Source organism: Malus sylvestris, chromosome 13 (assembly GCF_916048215.2).
Source record: "Malus sylvestris chromosome 13, drMalSylv7.2, whole genome shotgun sequence".
NCBI classification, from domain to species: Eukaryota; Viridiplantae; Streptophyta; class Magnoliopsida; order Rosales; family Rosaceae; genus Malus; species Malus sylvestris.
Window position 1 is genome coordinate 7,240,268 of NC_062272.1, and position 18,090 is coordinate 7,258,357.

The following is an 18,090-nucleotide window of genomic DNA, read 5'->3' on the forward strand; positions in this document are numbered from 1 at the left end:
GTTCTACACAGTCGGTAACACTCAAAAACTCAGGAGAAAAGTACGAAATTTTGCTTTCATTTCATATTCAATTACATCAACACTTTGGCCTTGTTTCTTTCACGATCAAGACATCTGAGAAGAAGTTACACATAATTCTCAAAGGTGAAAAGCCAAGGTTGAAAATTACCATAAGGTTAAAAGCGAAACACTGATACTGATATACAAGAAAAATCAAAACACTAGCTGCTGTAATTACAGTTGGTCTTATTTTTCCCATTTTATCCTTCCCCGTGATGGTCAGCAACGCGAGCCCTTCTTGCACCTGAGCGAACCAGCTCCGGCAGTGAGTGAACTCACGAGCGACGACGGTCTCGCACCCAAGCTCGATGCCTTGGCGTAACTAGAAGATGCTCCTGCACCGGATGCTGTGAAGAACGCACCGTTTAGCAGCAAATCTCCCGAGGACCTCCAGTTCCATTTGCTCCACTCCTTCTGTGGCGCATCCTCATGCTTGGTGACCTGAAAAAAGTAATTCAAATTTTCACCTTAGAAAATCTTGATTCCGAGAAGAATTATAAGGTCGTACCCAGTGCCTCCTGCTTTACGCAGGGTCTGGGAGAGGAATTATACTGAACAAAATTTAATGTGTTGCAGTAATTAATTGAAATTATTCTTTGCTTTACTGGAATTAATGTTCACTGCTCACCTCTTTGTTGAATCTATCATTTGGTGCTAGAAATCTGTTGCCTTGGCTGTTGATGGTTGGAGAAGCACTCCCGCCAATAGCATACATTTCCCAATGGGTGTAGTCATTGTTCACCACATGAAAGTTCCCATGTCTACATCTGCATAATTCAAAAAAAAAAAAAAAAAAGCTTGTCAATTCACCTTTCCACTGACCCGTAATTATATATTGATTAGTTACCTTGGCATCCTCTGAACAAGGCCTTCTCCAAAGTGGTTGAATGCAATGGTGACCTGCATATTCTTGTCCTGAGTGTAGGAATCACTGTGCCCCAAGAGCATGACCTTGTCATGATGCGTCATGTAATTGTTAGAAATGGTGATGGAAGTGGAACCGTGTATGGCATCAATGAGCCCGTCACGGCAGTTCGAAAGAGAGTTATGATCCACCCAAACATGACTACCACCAAAAATGGAAACCCCGTCTCCGTCGGAAAGCGTCCGCCACCCAAAATGCTCCGGCGAGTCCCTCACATAGGCGTTCCCGCCTTGCTTGCAGTCGTGAATGTTTAATCCGTGGATGATAATGTTGGTCACGTACTGTATGGTAATGCAGGGCCCACCGGCAATGTGGACGCTGGCTCCTCTGCCGTCGATGGTCTTGAAGGAGTTCATCATCAGTTCTTCTTTCAGATTGATCGTCATGTCACGCTGGAATACGATCCAGAGCGGTTCGTTTTGGATCACGCCGTATCGGAGGGTACCGGGTTTAGGGTTCACCGGATGGTCGCCTGAGTCCGTGACCACGTAGATTTTACCGTCCCTGCCGCCAATGGCGTGCTTTCCGAACCCGATTGCGCAGTCGGCTAGCCGCTGGCGGTTCTTCTCCCAGTTGGGGTCACACCTCCAGCAGTCGTCAATGGGGTTTCCGGTGCCACATGAAAGATAACCCAAATTTCTCCTTGAGGCATTGATGCTCCTGTAAAAAGAGACAATACCCAAAATTAAGTACACATTGTTAGTAATTACCTACTTTTACTCGAGTACATAACCAGAAACTCTCTGTGCATGATGACGTTGATAATGTGTCGATATTTTCGAAAATGTAACAATAGCATGTCCATACGTTTTATTAGTGACGATGATATTAACACAGTATCAATAATCTGTTAGCAAGACTAAGTAAATAACTATGAAAAAAATGATATTTGCACCCCTTTTTCTCTCATGCACGCTCTTTTACTCAAACTGTTGGGTTGAGTAAATCAAAAGAGAATCGAAGACAAAGCAAAAGTGCATAATGACAAAACAAGAGTGCAAAAATTATTTCCCAATCTTTAACTTTGCAAGTGTTTGAATATCGATCATACTCTTGTACTTGTTGCATCACCAGTTCAGGATCTTTGACTGGGGAGGAGGAAATGGTTGTTGGGATTAGGAGGAGAGAGAGGATCAGCAAAAGGGAGAGTGGCATTGCCATAATTTCTTTCTACTGCTTGAAACAAAAGCAGGGAGAGAGCAGAGTAGGCAGAGAATACTTGTGAGGAAGTTGAGGGAAAGTGAGATTATATATAGGGGACGAAAGGGTTTAAGAACCTCAATATTATACAATGTGATCGTATGTGGGGCCATCCATCCATCATTTCTGATTCAAAGGGTCCCATTACACTAGTTTTGCCGTTAAGTAATGAGTGACGTTAGAGATTGTCTTTTTAGACCATACTTTGTGAACTATAATGTGACGTTTGATAGTTGAATTTCTTCTATAATTTGCTGATTTGCATACTAATCCATAATGCTTTTGTTTTTGGGTGACGATATATTCTACGATTTTATGAGTCGAACTTGATGCCTACTGACTTTATAAGTGTATCCAAAACCAACAAGTTACAAAAAACCAAGCCTAAATCAAAATGTTTAATCAAAGAGTTTATGACCAACCTTTTCTTGTTTTTTTTTTTTTTGAAGGGAAGTTTATGACCAACCTTTGAACCAAAAGAAACATGCAATTCTTGAAAAGAAGGGTGTAATATTAGCCAACACCCTAGGGCAAGAGAAAACAAGAGATACATTATTTATCTACCGAACTGTACACCGACACTTTTCTCGATGAAAGTTGTGTCGGCATGGCATGATGCGGTAAATTTGTAGACAATCTTCCCTTCTTTCTCCATATCATTTCACAAAAATAGCAAGCTTCTATAATTCTATTGCATCTTGTTATTGCCATTCCATCGATGACATATTGTAGTTTCTTATTTTAGTGCCTTGCCGCTAAGTTTTTGTCTCTAACTCTCTCTTAAATCAAATCACGCATTACCATCGTCCTGCTGAAAATAATGTTTGAAGAATGTAGATCGAACACAAAACTTTAGATACGTAGATACAAACTCGTAGTGAAGTGTGAAATGTTAAAAATTAACGTCGGTCCTCAGGTCCCTTTAGGCATCCGAACAATTTTGACATGTTATATTTGGAGTGCAAAGAGTACATGGTGTGGTGAGCACATAAGAGAATCTAATGGTGTGTGGCTTGTGTAAAGTTTGAATCTAGCTCTTCTCTTTCTGATAGTGGGAAAAGTTAATTAGATCAAGGATCATGTATAAATACCCGATTGACTTTTGTGCCTTGTTGCATGTGGCAATTTGGCGACGATCTCACCCTTCTTTTTTTAATTTATTATTTTTTTGCTAAAAGTTTCCTCTCCCTAATAACAGTAACTGCCTTTAGGGTTGCATTAAAAAACATGTGTTTAGGGTTTGATAGAAATGGCAGTAAGAGTGCTAATGAAGGTTGATTGAGTTGTAATGCTTATTTTTCTTCGTTAGTTCAAGGCTTAAATTCGAGTTTCATTGTCGGCAATCTCTCTTAGTGATGCTCTGTAAAAACCGAAAAAAGAGGTCAAGACCCCCTGTAAGTCATAAAAAAAGCTTGTGGTATACTCTGGCACTAAGATGGGTAGTGTAACATCCCACATTGACCAACGAAGAGGGGGTGATGTGCCTTATATGTACATGCTCACGTCCATATAGCACAAGGCCTTTTCGAGACTCACTGGCTTCAGATTCCATCATAACTCCGAAGTTAAGCGAGTTCGGACGAGAGCATTCCTAGGATGGGTGACCCATTGGGAAGTTCTCGTGTGAGTTCACAGAAAAAAAAAAACCTTGATGGCATGGCCTAAAGCGGACAATATCGTGCTACGGCAGAGCCGGTCTGGGATGTGACAATTTGGTATTAGAGCCACTCTGCCATTCGGTGCTAGTGTGCCGACGAGGAAGTCAGGCCCTTAGAGCAACTCCACCCATGGAGCCCTCCCCCTGGCAATCCACTATTGAATCCACCATTTTGAACAGTAACTGCCTTTAATGAATAGTAACTTCCATTAATGAACAGTAATTGCCATTTGCATCTCCATCCTTGGAGCCCTCCCCCCCTGGCAATAGGCAATAAAATATTAGTTTTTTTTGTTTGTTTAAATAATACAAAATAAAATTATTTGTAATTTCGGATAAGATTTTTTAAATCGTTCTCGTTGCGCCACGTGTCATTTTATAAAAAAAACAATTATTTAGTGATGGATTTCGATAAGATTTTTATCCAATGTCATCGTGCCACATGTCGTTATCTTTTGAGAAAGATAGTCATTTTGTGGAAAAAAATTGGATTGAAACTTTGAGAGAAACATAGGAATTTGATTGAAAGTAGTTGAGAAAATATGAAATTGTGGTGTAAGGTAGATGGAGAAGAAGTGGTATTTATAGAAAAGTAAAACAATTTTTTACAAATTTTTTTCAGATTTTTTGACAATTTTTTCGGATTTTTTACAATTTTTTAAAATCTTTTATTCAAATAATTAATCTCTGCCGTTGGATTTTAAAAATTTTGAATTCCAACACTCCAGATTGTGCCACGTGTCATAACGGTAACTTTTCTTAATTTTAAAACTATTTTTTTTTTTTTTAATTTATAAAGCAGATTAATATCAACCGTTGATCTTAGATCGAATGGTTGATATAAAATCAGTTTTTTTTTTATTACCGTTGCAAATCGGACGGCTCGTATTAAAGAGCCGTTGGGATCGAACAGACCGTGGGAAGCCACGTGGCTTCCCAACGGTAACTAGCGTGCGGGCCACTTGCCTGAAATCCTGTCAGGCGACGCGCCCCCACTCGCGAGTGAGGGGCACGCGCTTGACACAAAAAAAATATAAAAAAATAGCCCGGACCCAGGCCTGACGTCATGGGCCTCGGGCCACAGGCCTGTCAATTGCCCACCCCCTTTCACTCGGGCTCCTACCCTCACTCGGGCTCTCCATGGCTGGAGAAGAACCAACCGGCCATCAGGCCCTTTCCTGCAGCCCGTCCCCCCAGCAAAGAGCATGGCTGGAGTTGCTTTTAAGGTGGTGAATTGTAACATCCCACATCGACCAACGAAGAGGGGGTGATGTGCCTTATATGTACATGCCCACCTCCATATAGCACTGTGATGGCATGACCTAAAGCGGACAATATCGTGCTACGGCGGAGCCGGTCTGGGATGTGACAATTTGGTATCAGAGCCACTCTGCCATTCGGTGCTAGTGTGCCGACAAGGAAGTGAGGCCCTTAAGGTGGTGAATTGTAACATCCCAAATCGACCAACGAAGAGGGGTGATGTGCCTTATATGTACATGACCACCTCCATATAGCACAAGGCCTTTTGGGGACTTATTGGTTTCGGATTCCATCAGAACTTTGAAGTTAAGCGAGTTCAGGCGAGAGCATTCCTAGGATGGGTGACCCACTGGGAAGTTCTCATGTGAGTTCCCAGAAACCAAATATTGAGGGTGTGGCCCAAAACGAACAATATCATGCTACAACGGAGCCAGTCTGGGATGTGACAGGTAGCCTCCCCTCTCTCTAAACTTTATTCAACCAAAAAAATGGTAGTAAGAGTCGAGATTTGGACTAAATCACATCGACATAACATATCACTTATAATTAGACTTCAAATTCTCTATTTATACAACTCCAATCAAAGATCTTTCACTTACAATAAGTGAAAAACGAAAATGAATTCAAATATTGATGGTCTTATTATTGTATGTTGAATTTGTAGACAGATGATGTTATCCACATATTCCTTTTTATTTCTTACATATCTTTTATTAATTTTTATTTTTTGATATTTTCTAATTCATTTAATTCAACAATTGGAAATTGAGAAGATTTGTGGAAGATAACAAAGGGACTTTTTCTCTTTGCACCCACTGAAATTAAGATAAGCCAAAAAACTCTTGATGACAAAATCTCTTGAGAATTGAGTCGGGCCTATTTAGCTTTAGACCACATGGGTGGTCCGTACTATCCTCCACGTGATGACGTGGCGTATTTCTGTAGGGTAGCCACGTTCTCCCATGTGAGCTTTGTTCCCTTAAACTTTCCGGAGGTGAGTCCCACGGTGTTTGGGGTCAAATCTGAAGCCTCTGATATTCAATTCTCAGAATCTGGGGCCGTTAATGCTGGTAGTTGATCCGGTACCGAACTGCACCCGCCAATGTGGAGTTTTTCTTTCCATTTTGATATTGGCCTGAAGTTGCATTGCATGGGTTCAAAACTTGAAACAAGCAACTACACTAAAATGAAAATTCACGGCTAGTTGGCTCAGGGGCGGAGCCACCAAGGGACTAGGGTAGTCCCTGGCCCATCCTGACTTCATATGAGGTGTGAACCTTATAGAAGAAAATGAAGCAAACGACATCGTTAAGTTTTGATTTTAAATTTTTTCGACTGTCTAATGAAACGATAAGTTTGGTAGGGGAGTTTTAAAAGAGATGTGCAATTTTAAATGGAAAAAGCAACACCACTTTTGGTTCGATTCTCTCACCTAACAGTAATATACACCCTATAATTTTCTAAAGCAACCCACCTTCTTTATTTGCAGACCTCTCCCCCTTGTCCTTTTTCTACTTCTTTGTATTTTCTTTAGCCTTCCACAACCTACCTCTTACTTGGTTGTCTGGGGTTTTACATTTTTTCTTCTTAGTATTGAATTTAAAAGAATTTTTTCAGTTTTGTGAGGATTACACAAATTGCATATGTCAACATGTTATGAATTCAACTTTTTACACACACTCATGTATATATATATATATATACACACACACATATTTGTGAAAGGCCCCTCCTCATTCAGAATTCTGGCTCCGCCACTGAGTTGGCTACATATATACAACTCGAGTTAAAACGATCAAATTTGAAAGTTGGAAGCGTTGAAGAATGTATCCCACATTAGTAACTTGATAGAATAAATTAAAGTTTATATTGAATGATTATACTCTTTATCGCACAGAAACGTTTTCTCATAAATTAAATTCAGCATTTGTTGGGATGTTGGCAAGCGGCTTCAGGAAGACTTTGTAAATATGATTACAAATGATATGTTGGCTCGACTTTGAAATTTTGACACGAAGAACCAAATTATATACCAAATTGTAATACCAACGTTAATACGAAATGCGTTATTACTTTTCTAAGCAAATGCTAGCTAGGGACTGAAACTATTTTTTCAACTTCACCTTTGTCCGTCTCATATGAGGTGGTGGGATCCATAGAAGTAGTATGATATTATTCTTTTTTTCCTTTCTTCAAAAGAGAGCACTATAATTACTCTAGATCTCATGAAAGAGGAAAGAAAACAAATATGATTGATCCTCATGTGCGTCACTATTGGAGAATATTTTATCATTCGCAGTCATATACTCAAGAACGGTAAAAAAAATTTCGATCAATCGTTTTCTTCACCTAATTCTTGAGATCCAAAATATTATAAATCTAGAGGACCCTCCTAAAAATGGCCCTGATTAAGTTTTCTGTTGCCGTTCCCACTATCACGTGTTAAAGTTGAGAAAACAAATGAAGTTTCATGCTTGCAGGATGATGAGTTCTTACCATGCAACGAAGCACAATACTTGTTGGTCTTCTCGGTACGGACTGAAGATGGGGAAGAAGATGGAGTACTCGTTGAAATAATGAAGGATTTGGAGATCATTCTCCTCAACTAGATTCCCCCAGTGTTTGATCAAATCTGAACCCTACGCATAATTAGTTGCATTGATTGTTGTTGTATGAGTTTATATTTTGATCGGAAAAGGGCAATCACTCATTCTTAAAATAAAAAATTTGTACAATAGTCTGTAGATAAATTAAATTATTGAAAATTAAAAGTGATGATGCCCACTAATTTAGGTAATAAGCAAAAATCCACTCAAAATTTAAAAAGGGTGGTGGCCAAATATAAAATGTACTCACAATAAAGGGCAAATCCCATTTTTTGCCATTTGCATGAGTCGATCTCCATCCAGAAATACTTATTGCTGTGTGTGGGTGAAGAGTGATGAGTGTGGTGACTACTACTGTTAGGCCACATGCTCATCCACTCAACACGTGTCAGGGAGTTGATATTGCTGGCAAATCACTACAAATGACATAATTAAGTATCTTGATTCTTGCTCACCAATCATTTGGCCCGGAAAACAGAGCGGATATCTTGCTTACCTAAATGTGCGTGTTAAATTTACAGCCATCTCAGAAAATATTTCACCCTTAATTGCCTCGACGGAAAACCCTAATTGGGGATTATAGCTTCGTAGGAAAAGCTCATTTGATAAAGCAACTCTCAAATTTTTTGTGAGTACTTGGTTGCAATGTGTTATAATCAACAGACAATAATGTTGATATGCCTCATATTTTTTAGATATTAACAAAAATCAAACATGTTATAATTTGAATAAATTTATGACACCACGTAAGAATAGTCTGAAAAATTGCTCTACAGGGACCAAACTTATTTGGTGGGTTGATAGGGTTAACTCCCTTTGAAGTTCACAAACTGCAGCCCCTTTATTTATGTAGGGTTCCTCTTCACAAATTGCAGCCCCTTTATTTATGTAGGGTTCCTCTTTGACAACAGTCTCTTTCAAAACTTTATGATCTACTTATCTTATTGACATTATGCTCCATCTTTCAGAACTTGTCACATCTGCAATACATTCACATAGGCCTCATCGTCTGCAGAATATGTATATATATATATATATATATATGTATATACACACACACTCATATTAGTGCATTAACAAATTGTCACAATTTAATTTAGTACTACTTTACCATATTTAATAAAACTGAGATCTTCATCACCGACAGTCTAGCTAGCTAGAAAACAAGATCGATCCTCCTATGTATGTACGTACGTTCGTATGTACTTGTCTCACAAGACTCACATACCTATAAATAATGTATACAAAGTACTACAACCGGGTCTACACATGAACAAGCATGTGAATTGCTCAAGGCTACAGGGAAAGAACATGTGTGGGGAAGGAAATTAAAGCTTTGCTTCTTTGTCTTCCAATATTTCAACCAAATAATTGAACAGCAGAGGAGGAGCTCGATCGAAAATTATCTGTGTCCAATCGAGTCTACACTGTACGTAAGAGATTCGATTAGAGATGTGTACGGTACTTCGGATTCTTATAAACAAACATTATTAGTTAATAAAAATGCTTAATTGATGTTTCCTCAACATTGCAGGGTCGTCCAATTATGGATTATAATATATAATTATTAATAATTAATCACTCTCGTATTTTTGTATGTTTTGCAGGGTTGTCCAGTAGCTAGCATTTGTCTCTTCTGGAGTCTGACTTTTATTTCATTGTTAAAAGTTAAAACGAACGCCGCCCGTGAATCCTGACCCATGCACGGCCTGGCCATGGTTACGTAACTGGTGGGGTTTGAAACTCCTTACGACTGATATTTGTATAATTCAACATATAACTACGTATAATATGTGCCACTTAATACTACGGATAAGTGAGACAGATCTTATATTCGATTTTTTAGTGTAAATATTATTGTTTGTTCAAAAAAAAAAAAACTACATAATACGTAGTATTGTTTTGTTGATTTTTCTTTATTTATAAATGAGAAATTTTATATGACAATATATTTCGTGAATGATGATTTTGATACTAATTTATTTTAGGAAAACTAACGAAAAGTCATAAAAAAACTTTAGTTTTAATGAAAAATGACAAACAAAGGTGTAGTAAATAGTACCAGAGAAAAGTAAAAAATGTGATTTTTCATTAAAAGTGAACAGTACCGGGAGTCTTTCGTTAAAACTTCCATTTATTTTACCACCCGCTATGTACATATATCTTTGTATAATATAAAAAGATAGATTAATATAAATATGATATAATATTGGGTCTTCGTTTAAGTGCTTAAGGTGCATGATTTATTAGTAGCTGTAGGCAAACACGGTTAAGACCAGGGCTTCTCTGAGTTTGAGGGTCAAAACTCCATGATTAGTGTTGTTTCATTCTGCAAATAACACAACCAAGTCTCCTGCACATCACATGCCAACATATTCTTTCACACACGCCATGGACAGAATGGATAAGGATTCGCAAACTTGGTGCGAAGTTCATCATGGCAACAAATAAATAAAAAGAACAGCTTGTTACAACAAATTAAACAAAAGACAGGGTGCTTGAAGGCAGCGGCGGATCCAGAGTTTGAACATTAGGGGTTCCAATGGTAAATACAAGTAGGAACAGAGCGCGTAGCACGAAAAAAAAAATTAACTTATTCACTGAGGCATTTCATCGAATGCTTGTTGGGCTTGTTGTCCTGTGACCACCTTGGTCCTACTTCCATCCACCCCTGCCTGAAGAAGTTGCTTGCTTACTATTTGGTGTATTTTTTCTCACCAATCACCACCCTAAATTAACGGTGAGTATCATCACAATATTGATTGTCGCTAAATAAGTACGGTTAATATATTTACAATCACAAATTTTTTAATTTAAACTCATTTCATCACTACTTAAAGTGGTTAGTAAAACTATTTCCCTTACTATTTGGAAATTTCAATAGATAATAAAATGATATCTTATTGAAGCATATGCCCCTTCTTTGAAGTTCAAATGATATCTTATTGAAGCTTATGCCTTTCTTTGGGTCCTAGCAAACCCTAAACAAGTAATATCTTTTGGAAGCATTCATTTCTTGTGGTACAAGGAGACCTTGTCGTGCATAGAAGTCGTATACGATTGGTACGACCACCTACATGACATATACAATTCGTGATCTATAACACATGCGTTTAAGAGAATTGTAATTCATCCTATTACAATAATATATACATAACGTTTATACAAGTCATGATTTCCAACTGAGAACTCTTAAGGGGACTCTCTCATTCATCTTTTTTTTTTAGCACAATGTTTTGTAACATTGAAACGGGAATTAACGTTAAACTGAAGAGAATGCCCTCTTTCAAGATAGTCTCCTTAACATATGTTAATAGAATTTAATAATCAAATAATGATTGGATAAGTTGTGGAACTAATGATGTGAACATATTCCCCTTGATATTTGTTTTATTGTATATTTTTTCCCACCCAACTAGAATTCATAGTTGCATTATTGTTACCATAACCATTCCATCCTTTTTTTTTATGGGAGTTTTAACAAAACACTCCCGGTACTGTTCACTTTTAACGAAAAATCACATTTATACCTTTCGCTGGTACTGTTCACTATACCTTTAAAAATGGTTTTTCATTAAAAATGAAGTTTTTTTGAACTTTTCGTTAGGTTTTTTTTTATCCCTTAACTAAAATGAGAATGTATCATCCTATTAAAAAATGATAATGTATCACCTCTTTCATTCTAATCTCTAGATACGGATAAATAATAGGGTCATCACTTGATTTTTCGATTAGATCAATGTGATTTAAGTCATATTTATAGAGAAAGAAATATGATAGCTGAAGGTTTAGCAAAATTGAGTTTTTTGAGGAATCTGGATTTTATTGTGTTGGATGACCCTTCTCCTTCAATCATGCTATTTCTGAAGTTGGTAGGACTCGGGATGTTAACGTAAGCCCCTTGAACCAATGTCCTTCTTTGTTTGACGGTCCCACTTGGACTTTAGGCCCCCCTGTAACAAAAAATAAATAAATAAATTCTTAGAGGACTACTTTATTATTCATATTGTGATATTATGATCATTTGGTGTTGTTCGGCTGAATTTAGATAAATTTCAGTCCGATCCAACATTGGATTAGAAGATAATCCAATTTCAATTGGTTCAAATGATTGAGTTTACAAAGAAAAATGGAAAATGAAAATTTTATAAAAATAGATATATATATATATAAGAAAATGGGATTTTCATAGAAACAGCTTAAATAAGTGTTGGAAGTGGGTGCAACTCAATTCACAATTTAACAATAAAATTCTTGATTGGAGTTTCAAATGTGCATTAAAACGAAAATCCCACTCAAATATGAGCCATTCAAATACTCGATTTGCCATATTCTTTTTTGTTTCAGTCCTTGAATGGTAAAATATAAATAAGAGTTGGAAGGATCTTTATTAAAAGGGGTGATGAAAAAAGATGTGCATAAATCATTTTTCAAACAAAGAGAAATTTTCTAATTTACCGAAAATACGGTTCGATACACTAAAACATCTGACCAAACAAAAATAGTTGAGGTCACCGCCCATAGCTTAAATGCATCTGGCTATTCACCTATGTACATCAATGTTTTAGGGCTCATTTAGATGTGCTTTTAAAATAATTAAAAACGCTTTTAGAGAAAATATTTTTGGGTTCTAAAAGCACTTAAAGTCATGCTTCTTCGAGTAAGCACTTAAGTGCTTTTCCATTATTTACTTGCATCTTTACCAAAAATTAGTTCTAAAAATATTTTCACTAAAAGTGTTTTTAGTCATTTTAAAAACACATCTAAACGAGCTCTTAAACGTTTAAACCAATGTCGAACCTTGTTGCGTAAATTTGGAGCTAACAATAATATTAAAGTGCTTAGTTATAAAAATGTGATTAATTATTGTATTATTGTAAGTAAAGCCAGACCTTTTTTTTTTCTTTTAAAACAAAAAGAAAAAAAAAAAACAGAAGATACTATCTACATTAAAAGGGAAGAGGTGGGCTTCCTCACAATGAGCTAGCAATGATGTAGTTCAAATTCACCTTTAGCGAGAATCGAACCTAAGACCTTTCACTTACAAGCGAAGATAAAAACTACGTGACCGTAGTACTAAGAGGTAAAACCAAACCTTAATTCTTAGAAGAGCATCCACTCTATAGGTTGGGCCTCCAATTTTTAGCACTTTGCTTTGTGGGTTTTTTAGCCATCATCATGTACATGAAATCACAAACCAACCTCCCATCCCAATTCATAATAACCATACAAATCCAGCAACTAGTAATGCCAAATTGATGGAGTCAAGAATGATCGGCTGGTATACTTAAATTGATAGTCATTTCTCACCTCTCCGTTCTCTTTCCCACTAAGCAAACTTGCACGCAACTACACAACTAGAACACCAAGGTGCCAATATTTCAAACTAAACATGCGATGCTATGTAAAATGTTAAAAAAACATGATGTGCATTGACACATTGACATTCCAGTTGCATGTAAATTTCTCTCGCTCGCTACTGAATACTTAGTTTAGTGATCCAAGTGGACAGTGATCCCACAATTAACAATGACAATGCTCAAAAGATAACTCAAGCCACCTCAACTGTCACAATGCTCAAAGAAAAAGGGTAAGCGAAGCATGAAAATTGCCACTTAACCCCAGTTTTCACCTTTCACCCCAGCAGATAAATTATAAATTTAATCTTGAGATAAAATGAGTCATGAAATAAACCTTGATAAATGTATCATCTGCTATCAACAACTACCTGAAGCCTAAGAGCAAGCCAAATTTTCAGATATAAACAACCATTTAGCAATCTGGTTTAGGCCCCTATTAACCTAATAACCTTTAAACTTCACAATTTTTTGTTTCTATGTACACAATAGACATGGGAATGCAAACATCAAATGCAATGAGTTATGACGATAAATTAGAGGATAGAGCATTATGGTGTGGCCGGGAATACCAAAGATATTGATGAACTCTATCTGAGATCAATATCGACCAGCTCTGGCTTTCCCCTTTCGGTCTGGTTGGCAACAAGTTCAATGCCTAGTTGCCCTTTGTCTCCGGCCCCAAATGCATATAGCTTCCCTGATTCGGTTAGTGCGAAAGTGTGGGCGTTCCAGTATATGGAATTGGTGAGACTGATCTGTACAACCCGCTCATTCACTTGCTTCAGCGATGTCACTAGCTCTGGTGCCAACACATTTGCATGCCTATTTCCCTGCAAGAGACGCAACAGAAGAAACAAGATTCAGAAACTTGGTGAACTGGACGACCTTTCATCCTACAAACCGGAGCCAACAAATAACCAGTTACATAATACAACTCAGCAACAAGAAGTTTGTGAGTTATATCTACGACGAAAACAGCGTCAAAGCTCTTCTAGGATGGTGAAGTCATTCTACAGATGTAAGATGATGTGCAGCAATTTGATACCATTTTGAAACAAGTAATTCGTGTTCACTGATTTATGAATTTCATATATTGACTTTCTGCAATGTGAGTCAAGGGGCACAACCTTACTGCAACTAGGAAACTAACTCAATTACCATATGAAATATGAAATAGAGCGGTAATAAACGAGACCTGTCCATCGGCAGCAGTACTATGTCCAAGACTAGCTGATTCTCCACAACCAAATGAGTACACATCACCGACATCTGAAACCACAAAGGTTGTGTAATCCCCTGTAGCAACGTGCACCGCCTTCACCTGGCTCAATGCTTCCACAACCTTGGGAACTGATTCACATTCTTCATTCCCGTGACCCAAGCAGCCATAACGGCCCCAACCCCAGGTGCAGACACGTCCATCCTGCCCCACCACAGCAGCATGCCAAGCTCCGGCAGCAACCACCATTGGCTGAAGGTTCAAAACCTGAAATTGTTCAATAAGTCGGGGGTGCTTCTCATCAGTTCTTGAACCGTGTCCAAGCTTCCCACCCAAGCCACAGCCAACAGAGTAAACTGACCTGAAAGGTTTCGAGATCATACAAATGAGCAAATAATAATTTTCATAAAAGATTTAATGTAAAGACAGCAATAACAGAAACTGTTTCGGATTTATCAAGGAACAAACATGAATACGTCAGAGTAATATCAAATGCTTTAGGAAAAAACAGTTTGAACAGGTTCCCAATAATTTTTTTAATTTTAGTAACATTCTCAAAAATTGTGAACAAGATTCTCGAACAACTCTTTTTGGTTCCGAAAAAGCTGATTGTTCGATATAATCAGAATGCTCAATGCTTCCAAGGCAAACTGATGAAGACAGATAATCCTTACATGCCATTAGGTTGACAAGCCAGAGCAAGAAGGTAGCAGTATCCAGCTGCAATTTGCACCACAGGTACATTCTCAAGTGCCCCCAATAAAGGATGGGGCTCAACATCAGTTGGCTCAGTTTGGTGACCAAGTTTGCCATCGTTGCCCCAAGAAAATGTATACACCCTGCCCTCTCTTGACAACACAGCTGTGAAGAAATTTGCAATTGCAGCTTGTACCACAAATATGTCTTTCAAAGACTCAACCAACTGTGGAGTGGTAACAAGATTTGATCCTTGAACCCCGTACTCAGTTTCGCCAAAAGAGTCCTTTCCAAAGGCATAAACTTTCCCAGCGTCACTGATCAGCATTGTCCTGCCAGCCCCAGTAGTCGCGTGAATAATTCGAGTGCCTTGCAGAGATCTGCAACACAACGGAGTTCCATTAACTTTTCGTTCAAATCAACTATTTCTCTTTCCTTTTTCCTGCATTTTACAGAATCAGATCAGAGGAGTAGTCAAGAGTTCGCAACCTGATTGGCCTAGGCCGGCATTCCTCTTCAGTTGTGCCATGTCCGAGCTGTCCTGAGCTGTTTGAGCCAAATGAGTAGACAGTTCCTTTCGAAGTCACAGCAATGCTGTGACCAGGCCCTGCTATTGCCTGTGATTTCTCCCTTCGGTAACATGCCTCTCCAGCTAACAAAAACCTCAGGACAAGTTTCCATGAACCCCCACATCTTTGCTTCAATTCTTGACGCTGTTCGGCTGTCATTGGCTTAAATATAGCTCTTTTTCGGCACATGTCCAGAGCAGCAAGCTCCGATATGGACAATTCAAAGTCAGGAGCAAAGTGCGCAGGATGCCTAAAAAAGGAACATGTTGCCTGCAACACACACACGCACACGCACACCCAAATACAAACCAGCAGCATTATAAATCCAAAAACTTAAAACACCGCTGCATTACCAAAATGTAGGGAAAAAAAGGGCCACTTGCCTCTAACTTTGCAAGGTCTTGAGGATCCAAATTGCAGGCAGTAAGGACATGGAGGACAATGGAGGGGTTTGCAGCTAAAGGGAACTCTCCGGGGGTGGAGGTCCCGAAGCAATGGCGTTGCCGCCTTTCAAATGTTGGTACAGGAGTGGCAACAATAGTGGTAATTGGCTGGTCAGGAATGTTATGGTATTGTATAGTTGGGGTTCCGCTTGCAGTGGCATCCATTTGGCACTGCCAAAGTTCACAGTGGCCAAGCTTTGCAAAGGAGTTCTAAATTGCTGAAATTACGAAATATCGGTACAACAATTACTAAATTACTCCTCTCAATCATCCAACATTACATTAGAATCTAAATTTTCAAACATTCTTGCTAATTTTATTCACCGGATAATCTACGCCGTGGTATCTACCTCGATAATTATGTTATTGATCAACAACTTCAAGTCTCAAAACCTACAAATAAAAAAAAAAAATACCTATAAAACATGACAGCAAGTGCAAGAACAAATAATGCAACAAGTTATGTCCTATCAACATGTCATAACATCAAACATCTGCAAAATTCGACAAACCAGAGAAATTCACAACCCGATCATTTGATCACAGTTTGATCAGAACAAAAACCGAAAATTTTCAGACTTTCCGAATCAAGAGGGGTTAACAAAGAAACCCCAAACCTCAAAATAGTAAAGCAAACTTGAGGAACACCAAAAGATGCAAACTTTGAGGAGAAGAATACTAGTCTTCCACAAATGGATATTCCCACCGGCAAAAGACAACCAAAAAAAGGAAAGAGTTTTGACATCAAAATGCAAAATCTAATCCACGTAAACTCATTTTTACTGATACGGGTCAGATTAACCCGATCAAAATAACCTAGGCAAGCAAAACAAACCTCCATATTTTTATACAAATAACAGGGGTTTACAGATAATTGTCCTGTAAAATCAACCCTTTTGACAAACCCAGATCAGAAAATCATCGGAGAAATAAAAAAACCATTTACAAAAACTTGATCAAACATCAAAAGTAATCAAAGAGACAGAATCCAGCAGAAACATAACACAATCACATGCTCAACAAGCTTTGTCAATTCTACATTATGATCGTCAGAGATCGAGACCCAACAACTAGGAAACGAAGAATTACATATCGGAGCAACCCACGATTCCTGAAAACCCATCATCTGCATCCGTCAACAAATTTGCAGAGAATTTGACGTTTTTTCTTAAGACAAACACAGCAAAAAATGGATCAAATGAAAGAGCAGAGAAGTGGGGTTTTGATCAAAAGGCAGAGAGAGTGGGATGGGATATTCCTCAAAGGATTTATAGAGATAAAAGGGAAGGGGAATTTTGGCTTTTGTCTATGGAGAAAGAGAGTGGATGAATATATGAACAAATAGTTGAGAGTTTTTTGTGTTTTTTTATTTTTTCAATGGGGGGATTTTGGGAGGTGACTCTCTTCCCTTCTATCTCTCTTATTAGCTTTTGGGTGGTGATGAAGCTTTTCTAGTTACTATATGTTTGTAGTATGCCCATTCCTACACGTCAGCTTCTTCCTCTTGACTATGGAGATGGTAACTCCAACTAATTTCTATGGTTTTACGAAAACCAAGGTGAAAACTATCACGAACAGGATAGGAAGAGATTTTTTTAGTGTCTCGGTAACACAGCTCGGTACACCTGATATCATAATATAAATAATTAGATATTTAACAAAATTATTTACAATAATTTGTATTATACACAGGTATTCTGACACACTGAAAATTTTCTTTGAGATAGGACTTCTCACAAAGTTTTTTATTTGATTGAAATTATTTTGAAAGTCTAATTGGTTGCTTTAGACACGAATGGTGACAATATAAAATTACTTGGTTCTTGTTTAAGACGTTTTGGAATCAAATTAGTAGAGGGTACCGTCTGTTTTGTTCCAAGTCCAATATAATTAGGACTGTAATTTTAATCATTTTTAATTCTAATCTAACATTACCACTTCACTAGTACATATATGAACGAGATTGTGGTGTTTGTGGCTCGATCGGTTAAGGGTGTTTACATACGTACAGGAGAAGCAAAAATTCATACGTTTTTGAATTGAAATTAAATGCAGAGACACAAAATCCCTGCCGCGACTTAGCATTCTACATTAT

The 18,090-nt window shown here is 37.9% G+C and overlaps 2 protein-coding genes across 6 annotated transcripts; both read right to left on the reverse strand.

The window, feature by feature from the left end:
* Positions 1-41: 41 nt before the first annotated feature.
* LOC126596357 (probable pectate lyase 5) lies at positions 42-2,217 on the reverse strand. The gene is made up of 4 exons (XM_050262913.1): positions 2,037-2,217; positions 908-1,645; positions 689-827; positions 42-501 (listed from the first exon to the last, which is right to left on the reverse strand). The coding sequence occupies exons 1-4, from the start codon at positions 2,144-2,146 to the stop codon at positions 280-282; spliced, it is 1,209 nt and encodes a 402-aa protein (XP_050118870.1). The 5' UTR covers positions 2,147-2,217; the 3' UTR covers positions 42-279.
* A 9,118-nt stretch (positions 2,218-11,335) lies between these two features.
* Positions 11,336-17,422, reverse strand: LOC126596397 (uncharacterized). 5 transcript variants are annotated; one of them, XM_050262973.1, is made up of 7 exons: positions 17,085-17,422; positions 16,346-16,388; positions 15,936-16,213; positions 15,473-15,822; positions 14,962-15,363; positions 14,264-14,648; positions 13,357-13,898 (listed from the first exon to the last, which is right to left on the reverse strand). In XM_050262973.1, the coding sequence occupies exons 3-7, from the start codon at positions 16,158-16,160 to the stop codon at positions 13,656-13,658; spliced, it is 1,605 nt and encodes a 534-aa protein (XP_050118930.1). In that variant the 5' UTR covers positions 16,161-16,213; positions 16,346-16,388; positions 17,085-17,422; the 3' UTR covers positions 13,357-13,655. The 5 variants fall into 5 exon arrangements, with proteins under 5 accessions (XP_050118928.1, XP_050118930.1, XP_050118927.1 ...); XM_050262970.1 differs by having other exon boundaries at positions 16,320-16,388; XM_050262971.1 differs by adding an exon at positions 11,336-11,661 and having other exon boundaries at positions 13,638-13,898; positions 15,936-17,422.
* Between the last annotated feature and the right edge of the window lie 668 nt (positions 17,423-18,090).

Excerpts from the sequence above, each read along its gene's own strand:
- LOC126596397 (XM_050262971.1), bottom strand. The coding sequence starts at position 16,160 with ATGGATGCCACTGCAAGCGGAACCCCAACTATACAATACCATAACATT. Across the intron at positions 15,823-15,935 it reads AAGACCTTGCAAAGTTAGAG|GCAACATGTTCCTTTTTTAG; the intron begins GCAAGTGGCCCT and ends TGTGTGTTGCAG. Across the intron at positions 15,364-15,472 it reads TGCCGGCCTAGGCCAATCAG|ATCTCTGCAAGGCACTCGAA; the intron begins GTTGCGAACTCT and ends GTTGTGTTGCAG.
- LOC126596357 (XM_050262913.1), bottom strand. The coding sequence starts at position 2,146 with ATGGCAATGCCACTCTCCCTTTTGCTGATCCTCTCTCTCCTCCTAATC. Across the intron at positions 1,646-2,036 it reads GTGATGCAACAAGTACAAGA|GAGCATCAATGCCTCAAGGA; the intron begins GTATGATCGATA and ends CTCTTTTTACAG. Across the intron at positions 502-688 it reads ATGATAGATTCAACAAAGAG|GTCACCAAGCATGAGGATGC; the intron begins GTGAGCAGTGAA and ends TACTTTTTTCAG.